This window comes from Drosophila teissieri, chromosome 3L, assembly GCF_016746235.2.
Source record: "Drosophila teissieri strain GT53w chromosome 3L, Prin_Dtei_1.1, whole genome shotgun sequence".
Taxonomy (NCBI): domain Eukaryota; kingdom Metazoa; phylum Arthropoda; class Insecta; order Diptera; family Drosophilidae; genus Drosophila; species Drosophila teissieri.
In genome coordinates, this window is record NC_053031.1 from 9,273,161 (window position 1) to 9,295,619 (window position 22,459).

The window sequence follows — 22,459 nt, forward strand, 5'->3', positions numbered from 1 at the left end:
ATCCTGCCCTGCCTCAATCCATTGCGAAATACCCCACGGCAGATGGACCTCGGCACATGGGGGAATTTGCCGCTCAAAGCTTGAAAAGGACTCAAATGACGGCGGGGGAAAGCGCTCAAAAAGCTGTGTGCCACTGGAAAAGCTGTCCCAAAAGAAATTCCGAACTCGACTCAAAGCGCAGATGGTGGGCCAATGCAATGATAACACCAAGTCGCTAACGACAGTTGAAGACGAGCGTCCATGAGCCACACACTCCTCGGCTAGCGACTCCGCAATCTGTAGATGTTCGCCAATTTACGCGCCTTTGACGAATCGCCGTACTCCGTGTGAATCAGCATTAAGTTGGCGCGTTTTTATTGCTCCGACTTCGGGCAGAAAAAGATGAAAAGTGTCTCATCACGGGGAAAGTGAAATGTACGCATCGCATACATATCCATATCCACATCCGTATTCGTATCCGCATCCGCTCGTCCCGGTTTCCATCATAACGTGACAACAATTTTGATTTGGTTGTGGTGCGCGAGTGTTGGTGCCGTAACTAAATACGGGTTTATTGTGGTTTTGCTGGTTCTGTTGCTGCTGCTGCTGCTTCTGCTGCTGCTGCTACTGCCAGTTTGCCATTTTGCCATGTCATTTGCCACTTTTTTGTTGCCACCCAATTCATTTGCCATAATAAATGCAAATTCGAAGAGCTTGTCACCCACAAAGCACCGAGAAAAACATTCACATACCCATACACATGCACATTACCATTAGAGCACACACATATACACAACCACACACACACACACACACACACACACAGAAAGGCATCGCGAGCCGTGTGTTTGTGCTAAAGAAAATTGCAACAGCCAGGCGCCTGAGGATATGCCACAGAAATGCAGAAATGCACGACACATTGCACATACGCCTTGTTGCACACAAATTATGTAATATCGCATTAGGAGACCCCGCTCGACAATGCCAGCGCACTGGACTTCTGTTGGCATATTGATGGTTATGCCCGTTGAGCTTCTTAAGCGATAATCGAATGCATCGGAGCAAGCCAATTTTGCGTACAAACATACCCATCCTTGGAGTTCAGTGGGCACATCAAATCAAGAAACAACTTGCCATATTGCCATCATTTCAATCTTCAATCGGCGGATCAATAACCTCTCCAAAACGAGCTGAAGCTTTCTTAATATATGGTTTTATATGTATTTTAACAGACAATATATTTCTCTATTCTAGGATATGAGGATATGTTGTTAATTGAGCATTTTGAAAGTCAGCAGAAAGGCGTTTATCAACATCAAGATAAAAGGTCTTTTAGTTCAGTTTCAGAAGTCTAATTTAGTAGGTGACATATTTATAGCGCACTTGCACTTATCTCATTTATTTTTCATACGATTTCCTTAGAGGTAATTGATTGGCTGGTAATTTGTGGCAAAAATATCTTGGCTTGAGCAAGTTCAAAAAGGAATTGGTCATGTCAAGATACACATTACTACCGATTTATAATTATATGACTCGTATGATATCCAAAAACATGTTCAAACTCTTGTTAATAACTGGATAAATATTTTAAAAACGCAATCAATATTCTCTCTTGTTAAAGATTTTGATGCTTGTCAGTTGACCAACTGAATACATTTTTTACCATTTATCAAAACTGAAAGCTGTCCAAACGCCTCTCTGCCAAATACAAGGACTTTCTCATCCAATCCCATCAGAAATGTGAATGGCATATCGTTTTTGCTCTGTGTACCTATGGGATTGACTTGAGATTCGGGGAGTGGCCCTGTTGTTGAACATTCGGGGTGGAGGAGGTGCTGCATCATTCCTACGATTGCAGTGACTGGCGAATGTCGGACTCGGCGGCCACCAGAGGAGCACGCACCTCGATGCCACGCACGGGCGCCCTGTCCAGATGCGGATTGAGATACTTGTACACCTCGCTGCGATTCAGATCGATTTTGCGCTCCGGCTTCTGGTACTTCATGAAGTTGACCCTGCGAATGGCCAAGGAGCCGCCGTTAAATTGGAATTGCAAGAGTGGTGCGCCACTTCAAGGGGGTATGGATTGGGGGTATGGATACGGAATGGAATGCAGTGCTCCCGGGACGAAAAAGCAGCGTACATATGCATGCAATGAACCGGAGAACATAAGAAAACGTCCAATGTGACAACTTACTTTTGCATGGTCAGGCCGAGACCCTGCAGCTCCCTGGTGCATCCGGAGCAGTCCGTTTTTCCCCCATTGGTTAAGTACAAGACAAGGGCGGGCAAATACACACAGCACAGCACAGCACAGCACAGCAAAAGCAAAAGAGAAGTTGTTAGCCTCATTAAAGAGTCGAGAAGTGAGGGAAGCGGGAAAAGTTCGTAGAATCCGTGGAATTGCGATGGATTCGGATGGGGATTCAGGATTGGAATGCGGATGGGAAAGGGACTTGGGATGGGGATTGGGATGGGGATTGGGATGAAGAAAACTTACCTGAAGCGCTGGCGTGTTATATGCTCGCCATTGAACAAACGATTCCAAAATGCAATCTACAATGAAAATCAAAAGGCAGAGAGCAAGGAGAAAAGATATCCAAGTGCAAGAGCAAAGGCGGCATGCATAAAGAACTCAACCGGAACGCAGAAGGAAAGTCAAATCAACTGCAGGCCTTGTGACAAGACACACAGGACGAATGGACAGATGGGGATGCGAATGCGAATGCGAATCAGGATGAAAGTCGGGTTGAAACTGCCAACGGGCACAATGGGTCTCATAATGCTAACGATAATGCCAACGATAATCATAATGAGGAGTGCTAGGTGCCACGCATGTACCATACGAGTATATACCACTCGTTCCCAGTACATGGCATCCGGAGCACTTCTTCATCACGGCTGGTCCAAATGAAACACTACCTGGAATCGTAGCCCAGCAACGGACTCTCGTATGGACAGCTGCTAATGCGCAAATTTATGGTGCATGGAACGATGTAAAGAGTTGAAGCGAGTGGCCATGCCATGGAAGAGTGAAGAAGTGAAGAAAATGAATGCCTCGGCTGGAGCTGGGGTTATGGGTGAAGTGAGGTGAATGCGGGGGCACTGGGAAAAACCATCACCAAAAATATATCCATCATGTGTGGGAACTGTCAGTTTCAAAAGATATTTAAAAGCTTTGGAGCTACATTTTTGTGTGCTTCAGCAGATAATTACTTGTTTAGTTTCTGTTAAAGTTCCTTTTAAATATGGAAATTTAACTGAAATATGGTTTTCTCCGGACAATTTAAAATCAAATTTTTTGCTCAATTTCAAAGATTGTTACTTGGCAACCAGCAGCTGGATAAAAATTGCATAGAACTAAAAACAACAGTCTTATTACAATTGCCAAAAAGTTAACGGTCATAGTTTACCTTGGCCACAGAAAATGTCAGAATTTCTATTCCTTAAATTAGCAGAGACATGAATATTTCAGAAGGGAAAAACTGAAAGAAAATCCCAAGCGGAAGATGGACACAATGTGCTTGGTGTAGTTTTTCTCGGTGCGAGTGTTTGCTCTGCGGACAGAGCGATGATATGAGATGGGATGAGATGTGAGGCGACGACGTCAGAGGCAGAGCCTGACCACGGCAAACATGGTCAAACATGGCCAACTAGCCGCAATAAGTAGGGTGGTATATGCATAGTGGGTGGTGGGCTGTTGTGGAGATGGGAGGACTGGGAGGATTGGGATGAGGCGCTACCCACCCGAGAGTGCTGCCCGTGATGAGCTCCGCCTGGGCGCTCAGGGTCTCGGCAATGAACTCGTCGTTGTAGGCATCCTTGGGACGGTACCAGCGCCGTCCGCCGGGAAGGACCAACGGACGCTCCGAGGATGGGACCAGTGGCCCAAAGGCCCGCTTCGACCGCCGGGGATTGTTTTTGCGCACCAAATGCTCCTCGAGCTCCTCAATGACATCGTGTCTCTAGCAAAACCAAACAGACGGGCGGAAAAGTGCACACACCCACGGTGTTTTCAGTAGCAAAAAACAAAAAAAAAAAAACAAAAGAACAGGACGATGATAGTTGTAGATGGGGAGGAGAAAAAGAGACGAAACATTGTTGAAGGGCTTTCCACTTGGTGCCTACTAATTGTCTTTTGGTTTCTGCATTTTTCCCCTGCCGCTGCAAAGGGCTTTATTTTTCAAACTCGAGTGAGAGAATCATCTTGGGCACAACGCTACAAATAACTTGCTGTTGGCAATTTATCAAAATTTAAACTCGATTAAAGCTAACTAACTACGTTTGGAAGCGCACATTATGCTGCAAGTAGAAAAAGACAAAAACCAAATGGCATTTTAGTTAATTTGATTTGTGGACACGGACGCGGGACACGGGACTCGGGGAATGGGGGAACCAGCTCCACAGAAGCCAGGCTCCCAGTGGAGAAGGTCCAGCTGCCCGCAGCAGCTGGATAATATAGCTCAAAGCATTCCGGGGATAAAAACTGACTTCGGAACTCAACCGAATAGTTTGATGCCTTGCAGAAAGTCCTTCCTCTTTTTATCGGACTGAGAGGATGGCTTTATACCAACTTAAGCTGCTATCTCAATAGAAATAAATCAGAAAGTTAAGCATATTTTGGATCACTCCAACCTCAAAGACAGCTAACTAATGAAGGAAAACATTCTGAACGAAGGCACTCTCTAAATCTTAAATATTCTTGTTTGCAGATCATAAACTTGGTTTTATTTAAAGTTATTTTTAGCATAAATAAATAAACGAGTTTAAAGAAAAGTTTCATAAATCCTTCGAAGTCCGAAGGAAGCTTACTTCCGTTTTACTTTATAGTAATGTAATTATGGTTTCCTGTTGCTCGTGAGCTTCTTCAACTTTCCCAATCTAAATTCCATCAACAAGTAATAATATTTTCAAATTAGCATCTCATTAGCTAACGCTTTTTAGCCCTTCGTATAACTTTGCCAATATAAATTCCATCAGCATGTATTAATACATAATCAAGGTATAGCAAATCCTTTAGCTAATCATCTCCGAGTCGAATAATCCCACCATAGACGAGCTGGTGGAATACTTATTTTCTGCCCCATCACTCAGACAATGGAGCATTTCCCATAAAGCAGGCGGCCTAAGCCTTGCTCTAAATAGTTTTGCACGGGACCAAGTTGCAGGTAGGGTAAACGGACGGACAAACGGACGGACGGACGGACATCCAAGGACATTAGAAGCAGCTAGACCCAACTCATGACAGCCTAATTACATCAACTGCCCTGCCAGGGAATTTATTTCGCCGTGGCCATGGCTCCCAAGGCCAGTTGTGTGTGTGTTTCGTACTTACCTTCTGCTTCTTGAAGCTCTGCTCCTCGGACAGAGGTTCCTGCTCCTGCTCCGGATCCAGATCCTTTTTCTTGTCCTTGGCCAGGCGATTGTCGTCAGTGGAGCGCGATATTTCCGCCACTTCCCGGTCATTGGCATCGCATCTATCCTCATTACTCTCACATGGCCCCACCGGTGGGTTGTCACTGCCAGATATGGATATGTCCTTGCCTGCAGGACATTCGGTAAAGTGGGTAGGATGGGAGGGGAGGGAGAGTGAGAAAGGGGGAATTCGGTGCAAAGGATATACGCAAAAGTGCGGCATTAGAAAAATTTAATTACTGTCGACCAGGGCATAGTTTTTTGCACCTGCATCCTCTGTTTCGCCTGCGGTGTTGATGGCGGTCACCCCTTCCTCGTCCTGCTCCCCGTTGGCCGGGTTGCCATCGATTTGCGGCAACTGCTTCTCCTGCTGCTGCAGCTTAAAGGCGGGCAGCAATTCGGCCAGCTGCTTGGTCACCGCATCCAGGGTGGACTGAATGGTGGAGGGCAGTGACGAGAGGGCGGCCAGTTGTCGCTGCACATCTGCCAACTGGCGCTCCAGGGCCAATTCCTCCTCGCTTTTAACAGGCAGCGGAGCACTGGGTTCCGCCGGTGGGGTAGCTCCTGCTGCTGCATCCTCGGCAGCTTCGGTGCCGTCGGGTGAGCCCGACTCTGTTTGGACAACCACTTCCGCTTCGCATATCTCCTTGGGTGCATCGGACTTCTCCGGCTGCTCGTCCGGCAATTCGCTCTCGGGCAGCTGCTCCAGATTCGGCACCTCACTATCCGTGGGCAGTGGTTCGTCATCCTTTTCGGGCTCCGCTTCGGGCTCCACCACCTCCTCCGGCACTGGTTGCTCTTCCTTTGGCTCCTCTTCCTTGGGTGGCGTGGCTTCCTTTGGCGGCGGCTTAGCTTCCGGCTGTCACACGTAAACACAAATTAACTTTTGATCCGAACGGCAAATAATGCAGTCAGAGAAAATACTTCCAAAGAAGCAAGGATTTCAAATTAAGGAACTCTTACAAAGCTTTAAATACTCCTCAGAATTTAAGTAGATTTACAAGATCTTAAACGGAGCTCTTGTTTGATGACCCCAAAACAAAGCATCTTTGGATTAATATTCTCGACTTTAGTGCAGTTTTTCTCCATGTGTATTCAACCACTCACCATTGGCGACTTTTCCCGCGGCGCCGACTTGACAATCGTCACCTTGTAGGCATTGGCCGCCCGGCGTTCCGCCTCCAGGGATTGCTTGCTCTTGGGAACGGGACGATTGGGTCGCTGCAGGAAGGTGGACCACTGGCGGTTCTCCTTGTCCTTCTCCAGCTTGGTCTTGGTCACCTCCTCGTTGAGGGAGCGCAGCACATCGCTGGACATGCAGACGCCCGGCTTTGGGAAGATCCTATAGAAATTGACGCTATCATATGAAAGTGGTTAAACGAACTCGTCCCTATACACAGCATGCCAGTAAATAGGGAAGTATTCTAGAGGGAGCTGGCGGAAGAAATGGGCTTAAGTTGTATGGTACGCACCCGAGGACATTGTGCTCCTTGAGCACCTCCGACTCGCCGGACAGCACGGCTGCAATTTCCTCCTCCACCAGCTTAATTTCCTGCCTTTCGGACAGCGCCGAGCACGGGCGATCGGGCAAATCCGGCAAGTAGAGACTCTCGACGGGAAGGGCTTCTTCTGCTGCCCGGGCTGGTGCATCATGCACATTCACAGCCCCGCGATTCTCTTCCGAATGCACTTCCGACACGGCTGGGCGACATTCCGCCAGGACATCCACGTCCACTTCCACAGCAGGAGCCGCAACAGTCGTAGCGGCGATTTCCCGGGGTGGCGGGACGAATGGCTCCGGTTCCGGAGTTCGAGCATTTGTGGTTTCCGTCCACTGGGACAGCGATGGAGTCGGCGATGGTGAAATGGTTGGCATTGGTGACTTGGTCAACGAACCCTCGCTCGTGGGAAACTTCTTCAGGCACTCGTAGGCGTCCTCCTCGTTCTCCCTGCAAGTGAATTCGTGGCCCAAAAGTGAGCAGAAATTATGAACATAAGAATTAATTCCGTAAGGTGCAGTACCTGCGATGGAGCATTAGTTTCAGGGACACTCTAAGATTAATTATTCATAACTAGGAAAAGTTGGAATACAAAATTATTTAAGAAATGGTAGGGTACATTTATAAACTAATGGGGTTTTGAATCTCACTTTTCTTGGTTTCTTTGGTATCTACTTTAAAGAGATTTTACATTTTGATTATTGAGAATTTCTATGGCATTTTGTTAAGCTACATATCGTCTTACTCAGTAAATTCTGTTCTTGAATCATGAAAATTTGTCATTATGTTTTCCATTCCCCGCTCGAGGACGTTTGTGCTTTGTAAATTTCAAGAACAAGTAGTTACCTTCAGCAAGGGTATAAGGAAACGTTCTTGGGATGTTAGCCCGCTCAGCTGTGATAAATGGTCCTCGGCGGATGGGCTACAAAGGGCAGTGGTGAAGGAACCGGACAAGGACGAAAACGGGGACGAGGACCACGACCATGAGCGGGAAAATAATGAAATGAAAGGGACTGCTGTGGAATAGAAGGAGAGGGTAGCTCACCGGTAGACGCCGAAGTAGAAGACGCTCCCGCTGTTCATGATGAGGCGGTGGGACTCGTCGTGGGTAAGGGGCGTGGCAGCCGTGTCATTGATGCGCACAATGATGTCCTCGACGCGGAGTCCAGCCTCGTCAGCAATGCTGCCCTCGGTCACCTATCGTTGGAGAGCATGTGGACATGTTAAGTTCTAGATGCGTATGCCTAGATACCGCTCGATTCAGATGCGGATGTGGATGTGGCGATAGAATGGGTACGAGGCCAAGATAGCCAAGATAGCCGAGATAAAATGGGATGCAATGCGATAATGGGCGAATTTCTATTAGCCGACAACGGCGACGTCGCGTGCTAAGTGAATAAAAATAAAACGCGCGCCAAATGTCAACAAAACAAAGACCAGCAGACCCAGACCCCCGAACAACACACAATCATACAATCACACAATCACGCACAGCCCCAGAGAACCGAAGACAATGCCCAAGAAGAGGGGGGTTACAGGGATCGGGGAATGGGGGATGGGGGGCTCACAACGAGGGGTGCTCGAGAAGAAGTGGCAGCTCATTAACGACACTTCAGTTAAGCGAGTCAAGTGGAATTACCCATGTCTAACCACTCAAATACTGCATTGTTTCGCCGGATGGAAATGCTCGTGCTAAATGAAGCTTTCCCACATACACAAAGTTATAATTTACAGACTGCTCAAGAGGAGAGTAATTTGCAAGGATAGCTAATTCCAAGCATTACAAAATACTTAAAAAATAATAATATAATACTAAGCCAGTAATATATAAACAGCTTCTTAGATCTGTTTTACAGAAGTTGCTGCATTTGCAAAAGGGTTCAATAAAATGTATATTTAATGTTACTTTTTAGGTCAACATAAGTTCACAAAAGTTTTCTCTAATTACAAAATGTAATTTATAGAATGAAAAACCCACTGGACTAATCATTTCAATTGTGTAATACAATTTATAGTTCATTTTATTTATATTCCGGAAATGTTTCCAAATGACCGTGTAAGAGAATATCGTTTTAAAAATTTGCATTTGCCAACATTTATTTTCGCAACCATAAATCAAAGTGAAAAAGTTGTTAGAACAATAACAACTAAATACAATATAAGCTTTATGGCTGTTGTGGGTAATAAAGTACAGACAAATTGGCGCAAATTGAGCACATAAATTGTAGGTATTCATTTCAAATGGTTTTGCCACTTCGACTTTCAAAATTCCCCGCTATACTAAGTGAGATTCATCAAACTAAGAGTTATGAGTGAATTATGTTTCGCCTTTAAAATGCACAATAACTTAGCGCGCTCCACAGCATTTTATTGTATAATTCAGGCAGTTTTGTAACACTTCGTGGGCAAATAAACGCCATTGTTTTCGTTTCCGTTGTGAGGAGAAAGCAGGGCTCATAACCAGAAAGTCACGACACCGACTGCCAAGAGGACTTAGTAATGCAAATACTGCAAAAAAAGTGGTTGGCAAGGGGAGAAGAAGGCGGAGGAGGAGAAGGATTGGGGGTACTCCACCATTTCACCCAACCAAGTTGAGGGTGTTTCCTTTCTCTCCCAGGGGCCACTTGCATTTCACTTATGGAGGAGTCAATTTCCAGCGGTAAAGACGCAGGGCAAAAAGCACTCGACATCGTCGGAGGTTGCGAATATTTATAGAACACAGGCTTAGGGCTTAGCTGGGCTATACATCTATGTACCAGACTGTATGTGGCAAGCGGCATGGCGAAGAGTGGCAGAGTAAACAGAGGTTTTTCAAAAGATTACCGGGGATTGTTTAGTGTTTGCAGAGCCAATATGTGAAGGTGTGTTGGAGCATTCCATAACGTAATATGAACTCAAGTCAAAGGATGTGCTTTTTAGGTCGCCTACACGAAGGCAGGCACATTTAAAAGAGGAAATGCCAAAGGAAAAATGTGTTTATTTCATTAGAATAAAAAATGATGCTTTTTCCCATCTGCGATTTTGTGAGCTTAATAATTCATTTACAATAAACTTCCTAATGTTCAGCATTTCTATATCATTTATATATATCCTGAGGCACAATGCAAATAGCGCAGCATATTATAAATTGATCGGAATTTAAAATAATTTGTTTATGTAAAATGCAAAAAGTCAAAAACAATTTATGACCTCTTTCCTTGACTCTGCGGCCTAAATTGATTTATTAATTTTGAAAGTATGGGGATTTTTTAGCGCCCCTCGCATTTTGGTCATTTGTTTTATGCGTTTAGCAGTTTGCCAATTAAAAATCGCATTTGTGTTGGATTTACGCCCATGTTGTTTGTGTTATTGTTGTTGGCTGCGATTGTCAACACAATGTTACAAAATGCGAATTGCCAAATGCAATTTATGCACAAACAAAGGCCCAACTGCCAGCGAAACACAATTAAAATTTGAATAAGTTTATTGCCGCTGCCATTATGCGGCTCATTAGCGGGAAATGCATTGGCCTGTCGATTAGATAAACAAAAGCAGCGAGAGGAATTACTTTAATTAACTAATTTGCCAATGCAGCAAATCCCAATGGACACACACGCATCGCGTTACGTAATTCGAACAAAAAAAACTGATTCGAACGCATCGAGTTAATCCAAAGGTTCATTAACCATATGGAGAGTACCATTTTCCAAACCACACACAGGTATTTGTATGACCAGTCGCCAGGTGAAAGAGTTGACGCGCGAGGGGGATGGGGGTAACAGCATATAGATTTCGTTCCTTTTCCGAATCGGGCCTAACCTTAACCACAGTCAGCGGATAGTCGTAGTCCGCCCCGCCCACCAGGCGAAAGCCCCAGGGCACATTATCAAATCGGCACATCTTAATGTCGAGCACCATGTTTCCCTGATTTATTCCGACTTTTTTAGTTCGTTTCGATTTTTCCGATTTCAATCGCGAATTTTCTTCAATTTTCTCTTCTTTTATTTCTTCGCTTTTTTGTGTCTTTTTTGCTTTTCCGGCACTCTGCGGTCGGTGGGAAGAAGCGTGTGTTTCGAGTGCAGCGCTGGCAACCAACTGTTGGCATCGCCGTGCGTGCAACTCGACAATCGAGTGGCCATGGCGATGTAGATGGCGATGTTGGTGATCGAAGCGATTTCGCACACTGCCTGCCGCCGGAGGAGCTTCATCGAAGCATACTTTCCTCCTGTTCACGACATGCTAATGAGGCTGCCACTCTGTCAGCCATCGGCTCACATTCCCCATTCCCCGTGCTACATGCCCCATGCCACATGCCCCAAGCTCCATGCCTCATGCCACATGCCCCATGCAGCAACCCTCCAGATAACTGGTCGTAATCGTAATCGCAATCGACAGCAGTCAGAGCCTCTTAGCGGCAATGTAACAGGTTGGGCGAACGGGTTATGCTTGTGCAGTGGGCGGAATTTTGGCGGTGATTACACTGAGAATAATTGCAGAAGAAGCTGCATGCATCTATTCACACCTGAAAGCAAGTCCCATGGGGGTAGCTCTTCTAATGGAGCTTCAGCAGCAATTCAAAAGTATACTATGTATATTAATTTACTCCCAAAATGAAGTAAGGAGTTTCTTAACAATTTATTAATTGAGTTAAGACGGTGGATTGTACAAACTATGCGAACATTTCCTAGGAAATACAATACTTGGTTCAGTGCATTACTTTTCCATTGAAATTGGTAGAGAAGAGCTGGAAATAGAGTTTGCATTTTTAGGGGAAACCTTAGCCAAAACATGGGTGGTCAAAGGCCCAAGTTGCCATGCCCGTGGGGAGTTTGCTGTGCCACTGCAATGCTAGACTGCAAAAGAGGCCATTGAACTGCATGCGCTTACCACTTCCGATTTGGTGGTATAAATACCAGTTGCAGCCCAGAGCATCCACAACAGATCCAAGATGTTTAGCCAGAACAAGGGTGCAGTTGCTCATGGCCTTCGGCTGCAGCCGCTGCTAATCGCAGCCATACTCACCGCCTCGGTGGCATTGGCCACGCCGGGTGGCGGTGGTCACCAGTTGCTGCCCCCCGGGAACCACAAGCTCTGCGGTCCCGCGCTGTCCGATGCCATGGATGTGGTGTGTCCACATGGTTTTAATACGCTGCCAAGGAAACGTGAAAGCCTTCTCTCCAACAACAATGATGCCAACATGGAGATGGAGGTGGAGATGGAGGATGATGGCATGTGGCAAACGCTGGACGGGGCTGGCTACTCCTTCAGTCCGCTGCTGACCCATCTGTACGGATCCGAGGTGCTGATCAAGACGCGTCGCCACAGGAGACACCTGACCGGTGGCGTCTACGACGAGTGCTGTGTCAAGTCCTGTAGCTACGAGGAGCTAGCCACCTACTGTCTAGCGAAATAGGACACTTGGCCCACCACCAGCCACTCATTACCCAGCATGCATACACATACGTACACTTGAACATGGCACTTCCCACATACGCCCACATACTCGTATATGTAAACCCGTTCCCCAAGAGCATTCGTAATCCAATTCGTAATCACTTATTTATGCAGCACCAACTTTGACTAATGAATAAAGGTAGACAGTGCAAAAAGACAACCAAATTTGTGTGAGCGCCAAAGACGAGACAGTCAAAGGAAAAGTTCCAAGGAGGCGTAAATCGTTGCCAGGATGCTGCTAGCTCCAATCAGCTGGCTCTGGTTCTTGATGGCCTACTCCGGCCTGCCGTTCGCCCAGGCGCGGATTGGTAAGTACAGGGTATGGGAATGGAAGATGGAAACGGGGCTGAAGGCGAGGGAGTTTTAAGACCAAGGACTCATTTGGTATTCATAAATGCAGGGCTTAGCACGGCCCGGCTGTTTATACATAAATTGTTTAATTGGCTGACAGCACAACGCCCACAAAGCCCTACTTCCCTACTTCTCGCCAAAAACAAGACCACCCACAATTTCCCAATAGCCATTTGCATAAGTCAGCTTTGACATTGAATGAGTTTAGCCAGGCGTTCGAGGGAGGAGAAAACTCCGAAATGCACTCATCGCATCCTAACACAATTTGACAACCTGACTTGTAAGGATAACATGTGTGTGTGGATCCAGACCCCGACCCCGACCACGACCACGACCCAGACCCAGATCCAGTTTAGGTTGCTTAGGAGCAGTATATAAGCCAGTTACTTTGGGCCAAACATCATCAGTTAGCTTTCGACCCAGCTCGACCCAAGTTAATCCTTTCGATCGTAAAGCAACCTAAGCAGTAAACCCATAACCATGTGCAAGCCCGTGTCCTTCATCTCGATGGTGGCTGTGATTTTGCTGGCCAGCTCCACAGTGAAGTTGGCCCAAGGAACCCTCTGCAGTGAGAAGCTCAACGAGGTGCTGAGTATGGTGTGCGAGGAGTACAATCCCGTGATTCCACACAAGCGCGCCATGCGTAAGTTCTTACCAGGATGCACATCCTCCTGCTGGCATTGCTAGACCAATATTGTATCCACGATTTTTCCCAGCCGGTGCCGATAACGATCTGGACGCACTCAGTCCCCTGCAGTTCGTGCAGGAGTTTGAGGAGGAGGACAACTCGATCTCGGAACCGCTGCGAAGCGCCCTCTATCCTGGCAACTATCTTGGGGGTGTCCTCAATTCCCTGGCAGAAATCCGAAGGCGCACTCGCCAGCGGCAAGGAATCGTGGAGCGGTGCTGCAAGAAGTCCTGTGATATGAAGGCCCTGCGGGAGTACTGCTCCATAGTCAGAAATTAGGCCTCCTCCTGTTGCCTGCTGAAAATCATTTCTAACCTAACTGACCTGCTCGATGCCATTACCTCTGGATCTGGTTCCAAACCAGCCATGTGCATATATACTACAATCGATGTTTTTTATAGCTTGTTGCATGTTACTCTTTGTGAATGATCGAAACGGATTAAATATATATTCTGCTTTAAGCTTTGGCAAACAAATTATACATTTATTGTTATCATTATATCATTATATCATTATACGATTATTACACCCGTTACTCGTAGAGTAAAAGGGCATACTAGATTCGTTGAAAAGCATATAACAGACAGAAGGAAGCGTTTCCGACCATATAAAGTATATATATTCTTGATCAGGATCAATAGCCGAGTGGATATGACCATGTAAGTCTGTCCGTCTATCCGTCCGTCTATCCGTCCGTCTGTCCGTCCGTCTGTCCGTCCGTCTGTCCGTCCGTCTGTCCGTCCGTCTGTCCGTCCGTCTGTCCGTCCGTCTGTCCGTCCGTCTGTCTGTCCGTCCGAACGTCTAAAGTATATATATTTTTGATCAGAATCAATAGCCGAGTGGATATGGCCATGTCCGTCTGTCCGTCCGTCTGTCCGTCCGTCTGTCTTTCCGTCCGAACGTCGAGATCTCAGGAACAATAAAAGCTAGAAAGCTTGAGATTCAGCATGCAGACTTCAGAGACCCAGACCCCAAAATTACTTCTCATTCGTAAATTCAAAGTTTGACTCATTCCTTGAAGCATAGAATTCAAACTTTTGACTCATTCCTTGAAGCATATAATTAAAAGCCTATTTTCGTGTACAATATTATTTATTCATTTAACGTTATGGGCAAAAAATATTTTTAAATTTTCCAAAGCCCTTTTGAAAGTTTAAATAACTTAAAGAAACTAAATCAGACCATAATACAGCAATAAAAGCAAGGAACGTAAATTATGCAAATATAATGTTTGGCTCAAAATCTTTTAAATATCCTTTCTTTATATATAAATATGAACAAAAATGTTTGAGGCCCAGAAGAAGACTAGTTGAACGTAGGTTTTTCTATACTCATTCTCTTAAAACATTTAATGGAAATAATTGTACACTTTACAATTGGCAGAGTTCGTTAAAAAATCGCAGCTTCCTTTTCAACATAGTTGCAAACAGAAATCCGGCCGCTGTTCAATAAATAATTAACTGCAATCAGCGACAATGAAAAATCAATGTAATACTCGTTTAATTACCAATCAAGTTGGCCAATCTGCAGCAGTTTGAATACATAATTTATTTCATAATTTATACGCAGGCGATGATTTCTGGCCCTGCACCATCATATATCCACATGCATATAACATCCCGTGTTCCGATTCATTTCGCGTGCCTGTCTCTGATTCCAGATCGTAAATTATGCGCATACATCCCACTTACATGTGCATATATATCATAAATCCCAAATTGGAATTGAGTAGGCTTCGCTGACGACTTAACAACTATGAATACGTGAGTGCTTTCCCCATGGCGGGTCCTTTGTGTCCTCTCAGTCCTTTCAGTCATCGCAGGTGTCGTCTTGGGTTTAGTAGAGGTTTACGTTCTGGGCTTGGAAGCGCAATACCGCAGCACCTCCTCCATGGAGCAGGACTTCAGACAGCACTCGTCGAAGACTCCATCCCGGAGACGTCGAGTCTGGAGCATCTGCACCGAGCTGTCGCTCAGCAGTCTTTCCAGCAGCGAACGGTCCTCGAAGCCATCGATTAGGTTGAAGTTCACGGGATCTATGGGTATTTTTGATCAAGATCAATAGCCGAACATCACTGAGCTTCCTATGAACCTACCCAAAGTCCGCTTGGTCATCGCATTGAAGCCATACACACAGAGCTTGGACAGAGTTTCGGGCAGCTTACGGCCGCACAACTTCATGGTGGCCTGGACACCGCTGATCATGAGGAGGAGCAGCAGCATGCTGGGCAGCAGGATCCTCCTGCCTTGGCTCCTCATCTCGATGCCCATGAGTGGATGCACTGGTGCTTGAATATGAATCCCCCGGGGATTATTATGTGTGGTATATGTGTCTGCCAAGTGGACCGGCCTCGACTGTTCGGCTTCCAGTCATCGGCAGTGGGTTATATATGGGGCAGAATGGGATGCGATCCGAGTTGGATGTCTGCTGGTGGTCGTATCCAGCGTCTGAGCACTGTCAGAATGCGTTAGCCGTAGTGTCAGTTAGCACCATGCACATAGTTCGCCGTTCGCCCTGGTCTGGTCTGGCCTGGTCTGGTCTAGTTTCTGGAGCTGATTCGGGTGTGGGTTGTTATTTAGCCCTTCGGGCTGGCAGGGGATGTCTGAAGTGGCGGAGTGGTAGAGTGATGATGAACCCGGGGGCTCTTACGCACATCAGCTGGCGTTTGTTTACGTTCTCGCCCAAGGAGTGGCGCACGGATCTGGATGGCTGGAACACAAAATGACGTGCATCGAGTTCCCTTTCGGCACATGGGGGTGTTCATCCATTTCGGCGGGCTCAGAAAGTTTAGCTGCAAAGTTCATAAAGTCCAATTTCGGCGGTTTAACTATAGTGCTATGCATGTTAAAGCTTTACTGAATGTGAGTTACTGAAAGTTGGAGCACTTACAGACTTACATTAAATATTTTAAAATATAAAATGCAAATAAATTTCCGAGCAATGATTCACTATTAAGAGACATGAAAAACTAGTAAAAATTGTAATTAAAACAAAGGCCATCACATTTTAATAACACTTTTACAGCTTCTCGAAACGAGTGTTCACTCTCATTCAATTAAAAACGAGTGCCAACTTATTCAATTGCCTTTGAGTGGAAAACAATAAAGTCGCCCTCCGTTATCTCATTATCTTGGCTTAGTACCTTCGATACTTTATGGTTTCCCAATTCCCTTTTTGCAAATGATAAGCCAGCTGAGCCTTTGTGGTCCGCGAAAATCAGGTAGATTTTTACCTGTAAGCCCGGCATTATTATCATTTCAAACCCTTCGTTAAATAAAGTATTATCTGTGGCAAATCCCGCTGCTGATTGCCAGTTGTTTATCGCTACTTTGAGAATAACAAAAAATATGGATAAAAAGGAAGGAAGCTGGGAAATCGAATCTGAATCTGAGTGTATAGCACAGTTCGTTTTGTCTCCGCCTTTTGTTTTGCTTATTAAAATCAGAACGTCATCTAATTAAAAATTCATATTTTTCATTATTGTTCTCGGAAAACAAGGGCACCGCACCGCACTGGTGGTGCTGAATGGCAGCTGCTTGTGGGTGGTTTGGTGGTTCGGTAGTGTGGGTGGTTTTTGGGTGGTTTTGGGTGGTTTGAATAATCCGGGGATTCCCCATGATTCCCCGCACAGCTGGAATGCCGCAGGCGGAGATGAAAAAAGGAAAAAGGCAATGGGACTCTTCTTTTGTTTCTGCTGCTGCTTGGAGAGTAACTTTATTTGCCTCCACTAGAAATTTTACAATGAAATATTTGGAAATACGATTACGTTTATAGTTAAAGGGTTAAGTGTAGTAGGAAAATGAATTGCAAAATGCCTGCCGGTCCGGGTATTGGGGTATTGTGCCCTGCCGCCACAAAATCTCAGCCATGACGGGTTCATCTGGTACTTGATCTATGGGATCTGGTTCCTGGCATTCGTTCGGCCATCGTGGTCATCAGGCACAGTAGTCCAGTATATCGTCGTAGGTGCAGCCCTCCTTGCAGCACTCGTGGGCGATGCGTCGCCGGTGGCGTCGCAACCTGCGTCCACGTCCGCCGGCCGGTGGCTCACGCTTCTCCGTATCCGTATCCGCATTTGTGTCCTTATCCGTCACTCTTCCCATTTCCGTTGCCCGTTCGGTGTCCTCGTCCGGCTGCTGCAGCTTACGGATTAGCTCACGCACTCTAGCATCCTTTGAGGCTGGTCGAAAAGAAGTTAGCCGGGCACCAATGGAATATGCAGGGTAGACTAACTGAACTTACCAGTGCTCCGCCTGACGCGGCGTGTGAATCCATTGACACAAATGACATCCAGTGCCTGGATCAGCGCCTCGCCGCACATCTTCCGACGTCCCTGGACCGGCTGCAGCAAGTGCGACACGGTGGCCAGCAGGAGCAGCAGCGCCAGTCCCAGTCTAATCAGGCTCATCATCCTGCTCGATCTTTCACTCCGCCGTCCCTGCTCTCGCCGGGCATAAGAGGTATGCCTCCTATATCTCTGGTATTCGCTCCTATCTCGAACTTCTCGTGCTCTTGGCAAACCGATCGCTGGGCATGCCAAATGATACTGACCCCTGCAGTTGGCCGGTGCTCAAAATGTTGACTCGCTAATTGACTTTTCGACTTTTCCCGTTTTCCGACCAGGTAGAAAGCAGGGGCCAGGTCAGTCAACCAGGTCAGCTGCAGGAGATCCCTGTGTACTTCCAGGTTTTTCTTATTTCTGTCGCTCGACCAGCCGGCGGGCAAATGCCCGGCGAAGGGAAATGGCCTTTCCCGGGGCCAGGAATTGCCCGTCTTAGCCAAAGTCAAAGTCTAATCTCGATCCTTACTCCTTGCTGTAGATAGGGAAAATACATCAAAAATTGGCCAGGGAATTGGGATATATATTAAACCAAAATGGCATTTATTATAAACCAAAAGGATATTTATTTAATGACATAATATATAGCATTACTAACATGATTCTACTTGCTTGTTGACAGGCTACTTCTGGCACATCAGTGACCTCCACCTGGACACGCTCTACTCCACGCAGGGCGACATCTACAGGAGCTGCTGGGAGTTGGCCCGTTCGGTTTCCGGCTCCAATGCCAATAGTGCGGCATCGGAGCCACCTGGTCCCTATGGCCACTACAACTGCGACAGTCCGTGGAGTCTGATTGAGTCGGCGGTGAAGACCATGAAGGCCAAGCAGGGCGACAATGTGGAGTTCGTCCTGTGGACAGGAGACGCCCTCTCCCACTCCGCACAGCCGCTCTCCGAGCAGAAGCAGCACGAGATCCTGCGGAATATCACGGAGCTGCTGGGACGCAGCTTCTCCTCGCAGTTCATATTTCCGGTTCTGGGCCACGAGGACGGCAGTGGCAGCTATCGCAGGTTGGGCGAACTGTGGCGCCACTGGCTGCCCTCCGAGGCGCTGGTGACCTTCGATCAGGGCGGCTACTACTCCATCGAGCAGACGAAGAGTCGCCTGCGCATTGTGGCATTAAATACGAATTTCATGCGACTGGATCCCGATCCGGATCCAAGGGCATCGCTAAGTTTGCGATGGCCGGCGGAGTATTTTGCCGAGCCAAAGGCATCCGTGAGCTCCATTTCTGCAGAGGATGAGCTGCTGGCGGAGCAGCAGTGGCTCTGGCTGGAGGAGGTGCTCACCAAGTCCAGAGAGAAACAGGAAACGGTACGAATAAATGTGACTTAATTCTATTTTAAACAGTACTCGGTAGGAAACATAAAACAACAGATTATTATTATTCCTAAATCAGCTTATTATAAATCTAATTTCTACTAATTAAAAGTTTATCAAAAATCAAGTGATTTTTAAATACCATATTAAATAGATCAAGTGATTTTAATTAATGGTATTTTCTAACATATTTGCAATTGACTTTAAATTAGTTTATTAACATTATAACAATTTATATTGTCAAACTAGCTAATCACGTTTATGTAATCTATACGGCATTTAATATTGACAACTAATTTTAATGTAATGAAAAGTTTTAGATAATTTAATGCTTGCATTTAATGTTTAATTAATTTAAAGCCAATGCGATGCATGTGTGAATATGTAAATATTCAATATTTTTGACTTTTTGACCTTAAGCCAAGGCTATCGCATGCCAGTAAATCCAATCGAACGGCGTGCTGCCCCTTGATTAATTATAATATTTAATTTGTGGGAAGAAGGATTGATTTCATTTCACTGGCCGCGTGGACTAAATGAACCGAATCTGTTGACTCTTGCCCCCCCCCCACCCAGGTATACATCGTGGGGCACATGCCACCGGGAGTGGATGAACGTCATCTGGGCACGCAGCACAACCAGTTGAGTTTCACGGAGCGCAACAACCAGCGCTACCTGGACATGGTGCGTCGCTTTGCGCCGGTCATCCAGGGTCAGTTCTTCGGCCACCTCCACTCGGACACCTTTCGTCTGTTCTACGATGCCAAAGGTTCAGTATTAGCCCAACCAATTATTTCCACAGCCAAGATTAGTAATATTACGCATGTACATGGCCTGTGAAGATAACTCGTTACTCGTTTTTTGCTCACAACTAACAATTGTGTCCGCTGACAATCCCAGGCAATCCCATTTCGTGGCTGATGATTGCCCCATCGATTGTGCCCCGCAAGGCGGGCATCGGCTCATCGAATAATCCCGCCCTGCGGCTCTACAAGTTCGACACGGGCAGCGGCCAGGTGCTGGACTACACGCAGTTCTGGCTGGACCTGCCACTGGCCAACCGGGCCAACGAGCCCACCTGGCAGCCGGAGTACAACCTGACGCACTACTACGCCCTGCCGGAGATCTCCGCCGGAGCACTGCACAATTTCGCCGAACGCTTCACGGGCACCGACCTCTCCTGGTTCACCAGGTAAATGCAAATGGTTGGTGGAAATGCTTTTTCGAACTATCATCGTGTTGATTGATTTGACCGGTAATCCTTGGAGCTCACAGATGGATTTGATTCCGCGGGCGACAGATACGAGGGCAAATAATGTTTGGCACAAGTAAATTGATAACTGCCAACTGTAAGCCGATTGCACAACTTTAAAACTGAGCACTTGAAACATGAGTTGGCCAGTAGAAAATGTTTGCTTATGTTGTTTATGTTTTTTCCGAAACTCTATTTAACGCTTAATTTACTCAATTATATCCAAACAATTTACTCAATTATAACCAAACAAAAGGACGCTTCAGTTTTTTCTACAAAACTCAATTTCAACTTTAAAAGTTTAACGACTGACTTATCCAGTTCGTATGAAATTTAAACCATTTAAAAATCATATTATTTTCGTAAATCATTTCATTTGTAGGTCCTTAAAAAACTGTAAGCTCCTTTTTGGTTTTTTTTCTTAATCCGATACCCCTTTACAGCCCAGTAATCAGTTCACAAAAAGCGATTGCAAAAAACACGCCTAGTTTTATTGTGCAAGCTGTTTTAATAAAATAAATCCGTTTAAAAACGAAAATGCGCTGAAAACGTTTTTTCGCCATTACTCGTTTAATTTTTTATCAAAACTCATTGCGCATTTCAAAGTGAATTTGCAGGTATCACCCATATCGTAATTGACTTTAATTTTACCTTTAACATTTACATTTACAAATAATTCGATATGAAAAGGGTTCTTATGTGGGAATAAATGTGGAGAGTGTCACCACGGATCGCACTACGTGCAATAACTTCATTTCAGGGAGCAATTCATATTCATCTGGGATATAAGCGCTCTCCATTACAGTAAAGCTCCTTTTTTAGAGCAGAATTTAAGGCGCACAGGTAGACTTCTTCAATCAGGACACCACTGAACCACTTTCGTTCGCCCACGAGGTGTTGCAGTATGTAAATCCAAATGGGAGATATGGGAGCTCGGCTAAGAGCATTTATGAAAGTCCGCCTGGCCGGCGATACAGACCAAAGCAAACAGGGACATCATGCTCCCTTCCACGGACTCGTTGCCATTCTTTATACACTGGTTTTTTAACCCACCGTTCCTTTTTTGTGTGCCCACAGATACCACCGAGCCAACGCCGTGCGATATCATTCGGGGTCGGCCTGCCCCGGACTCTGTATGCTCAATCATTACTGCGCCATCACGCGCCTGGACTACGATGAGTTCCGGCTGTGCCTGGAGAAGGAGCAGCTGGCCCTGCAAGGACACGCCCCCGCCGCCCTAATGCCCACATCCTGGAGCTGGCTGCTCGGCGTGCTCGCCGTTTTTTATGGCCTCCACCGGGGAGGCGGAGGGAGAGAAGGACGGCGGTGGTCAGGGGGATGCAACAATTGCCACATCCAGCGAATTTAAGCGTTCCCGCTTAAGCGGAACCATATCAATGTGGGGCGAGACCCCAGGATGCGCAGGCACTCAGAAAAAAAATGGCAGGAAATTATGAGGGAATATTATAAATTCCCTTTAGCTCAATGGAGGTCCTTTCAAAATGTGATGTTGCATTTGTTAATTGTTACTTATGCCTAATTCGTAGTCAGTTTTATTGCGAGATGTCTAAGTTTAGAAAACAGGGTAATTGTTGCTAAAAATTATTTTCATTATTTATGTTCTACCATTACATCTAGTTGTATTGTTTACCATTAATTAAGCATTAAATTTAGTTTTATTTTAAGCAGCAAATAGGATTTCAGTGGCACTTGCCACCTAAAATGGGCGTTTTTTCTCTGAGTGCCCCGATGCGGAAGTAGATAGTAATGGATGGATATATGTAGGAATGGGTGAGCTAACAAAGAAAGGGAGGGAGATAGCAAGGACGAGGACGAGGAGGAAGGATAACTTGGCTGAGCAATTCCTATATACAAGTATAGCGCTAATTTACTCTCAATTATGCTGCATATGAGCCAGTATGCGTGCCATATCGTTTGTGTGTGTGATATGATTACAAAGAATCGTCTCTGCATGTGTATTCGCGGATATATATGCCTATATGTATGTGTATTGTATGGACTTGGATATATATGTATGTATATGGACATGTATATGTATGTGGTATATGTATATGTTTATCTGGATGTACTTATTGTATATGAAATAAACGAAAAACTTTTAATGTTACTGCCCTTGCACAATTCGTTTTCCGTTGGCGGCGCTTCGTCTCCGCTTT

The 22,459-nt window shown here is 45.9% G+C and overlaps 6 protein-coding genes across 13 annotated transcripts; 3 read left to right on the forward strand and 3 right to left on the reverse strand.

The window, feature by feature from the left end:
• The first annotated feature begins 251 nt into the window (after positions 1 to 251).
• LOC122615772 (acid sphingomyelinase-like phosphodiesterase 3b) lies at positions 252 to 22,270 on the forward strand. Of its 4 annotated transcripts, none has more exons than XM_043790876.1 (6): positions 252 to 414; positions 12,441 to 12,634; positions 18,327 to 19,024; positions 19,607 to 19,799; positions 19,931 to 20,222; positions 21,360 to 22,270. In XM_043790876.1, exons 2-6 carry the CDS (start codon positions 12,559 to 12,561, stop codon positions 21,649 to 21,651), a joined length of 1,551 nt encoding a protein of 516 aa, XP_043646811.1. In that variant the 5' UTR covers positions 252 to 414; positions 12,441 to 12,558; the 3' UTR covers positions 21,652 to 22,270. The 4 variants fall into 4 exon arrangements, with proteins under 4 accessions (XP_043646811.1, XP_043646814.1, XP_043646812.1 ...); XM_043790877.1 differs by lacking the exon at positions 252 to 414 and adding an exon at positions 1,234 to 1,306; XM_043790878.1 differs by lacking the exon at positions 252 to 414 and adding an exon at positions 1,300 to 1,338.
• LOC122615771 (fibrous sheath CABYR-binding protein) lies at positions 1,281 to 10,790 on the reverse strand. 5 transcript variants are annotated; one of them, XM_043790872.1, is made up of 9 exons: positions 10,692 to 10,790; positions 7,939 to 8,090; positions 6,867 to 7,343; positions 6,502 to 6,736; positions 5,662 to 6,253; positions 5,315 to 5,523; positions 2,480 to 2,535; positions 2,177 to 2,209; positions 1,281 to 1,994 (listed from the first exon to the last, which is right to left on the reverse strand). In XM_043790872.1, exons 1-9 carry the CDS (start codon positions 10,788 to 10,790, stop codon positions 1,826 to 1,828), a joined length of 2,022 nt encoding a protein of 673 aa, XP_043646807.1. In that variant the 3' UTR covers positions 1,281 to 1,825. The 5 variants fall into 5 exon arrangements, with proteins under 5 accessions (XP_043646807.1, XP_043646806.1, XP_043646805.1 ...); XM_043790871.1 differs by lacking the exons at positions 2,177 to 2,209; positions 2,480 to 2,535 and adding an exon at positions 3,727 to 3,944; XM_043790870.1 differs by lacking the exons at positions 2,177 to 2,209; positions 2,480 to 2,535 and adding an exon at positions 3,727 to 3,944 and having other exon boundaries at positions 6,502 to 6,751.
• On the forward strand, positions 11,821 to 12,285 carry LOC122615773 (probable insulin-like peptide 1). Its single transcript, XM_043790880.1, has one exon. The coding sequence runs from the start codon at positions 11,821 to 11,823 to the stop codon at positions 12,283 to 12,285; it is 465 nt and encodes a 154-aa protein (XP_043646815.1).
• Positions 13,158 to 13,644, forward strand: LOC122615775 (probable insulin-like peptide 2). The gene is made up of 2 exons (XM_043790882.1): positions 13,158 to 13,320; positions 13,394 to 13,644. The coding sequence occupies exons 1-2, from the start codon at positions 13,158 to 13,160 to the stop codon at positions 13,642 to 13,644; spliced, it is 414 nt and encodes a 137-aa protein (XP_043646817.1).
• Positions 15,213 to 15,635, reverse strand: LOC122615776 (probable insulin-like peptide 3). Its single transcript, XM_043790883.1, has 2 exons — positions 15,461 to 15,635; positions 15,213 to 15,400 (listed from the first exon to the last, which is right to left on the reverse strand). Exons 1-2 carry the CDS (start codon positions 15,633 to 15,635, stop codon positions 15,213 to 15,215), a joined length of 363 nt encoding a protein of 120 aa, XP_043646818.1.
• Positions 17,189 to 17,773, reverse strand: LOC122615774 (probable insulin-like peptide 4). The gene is made up of 2 exons (XM_043790881.1): positions 17,608 to 17,773; positions 17,189 to 17,545 (listed from the first exon to the last, which is right to left on the reverse strand). Exons 1-2 carry the CDS (start codon positions 17,771 to 17,773, stop codon positions 17,301 to 17,303), a joined length of 411 nt encoding a protein of 136 aa, XP_043646816.1. The 3' UTR covers positions 17,189 to 17,300.
• Positions 22,271 to 22,459: the final 189 nt, after the last annotated feature.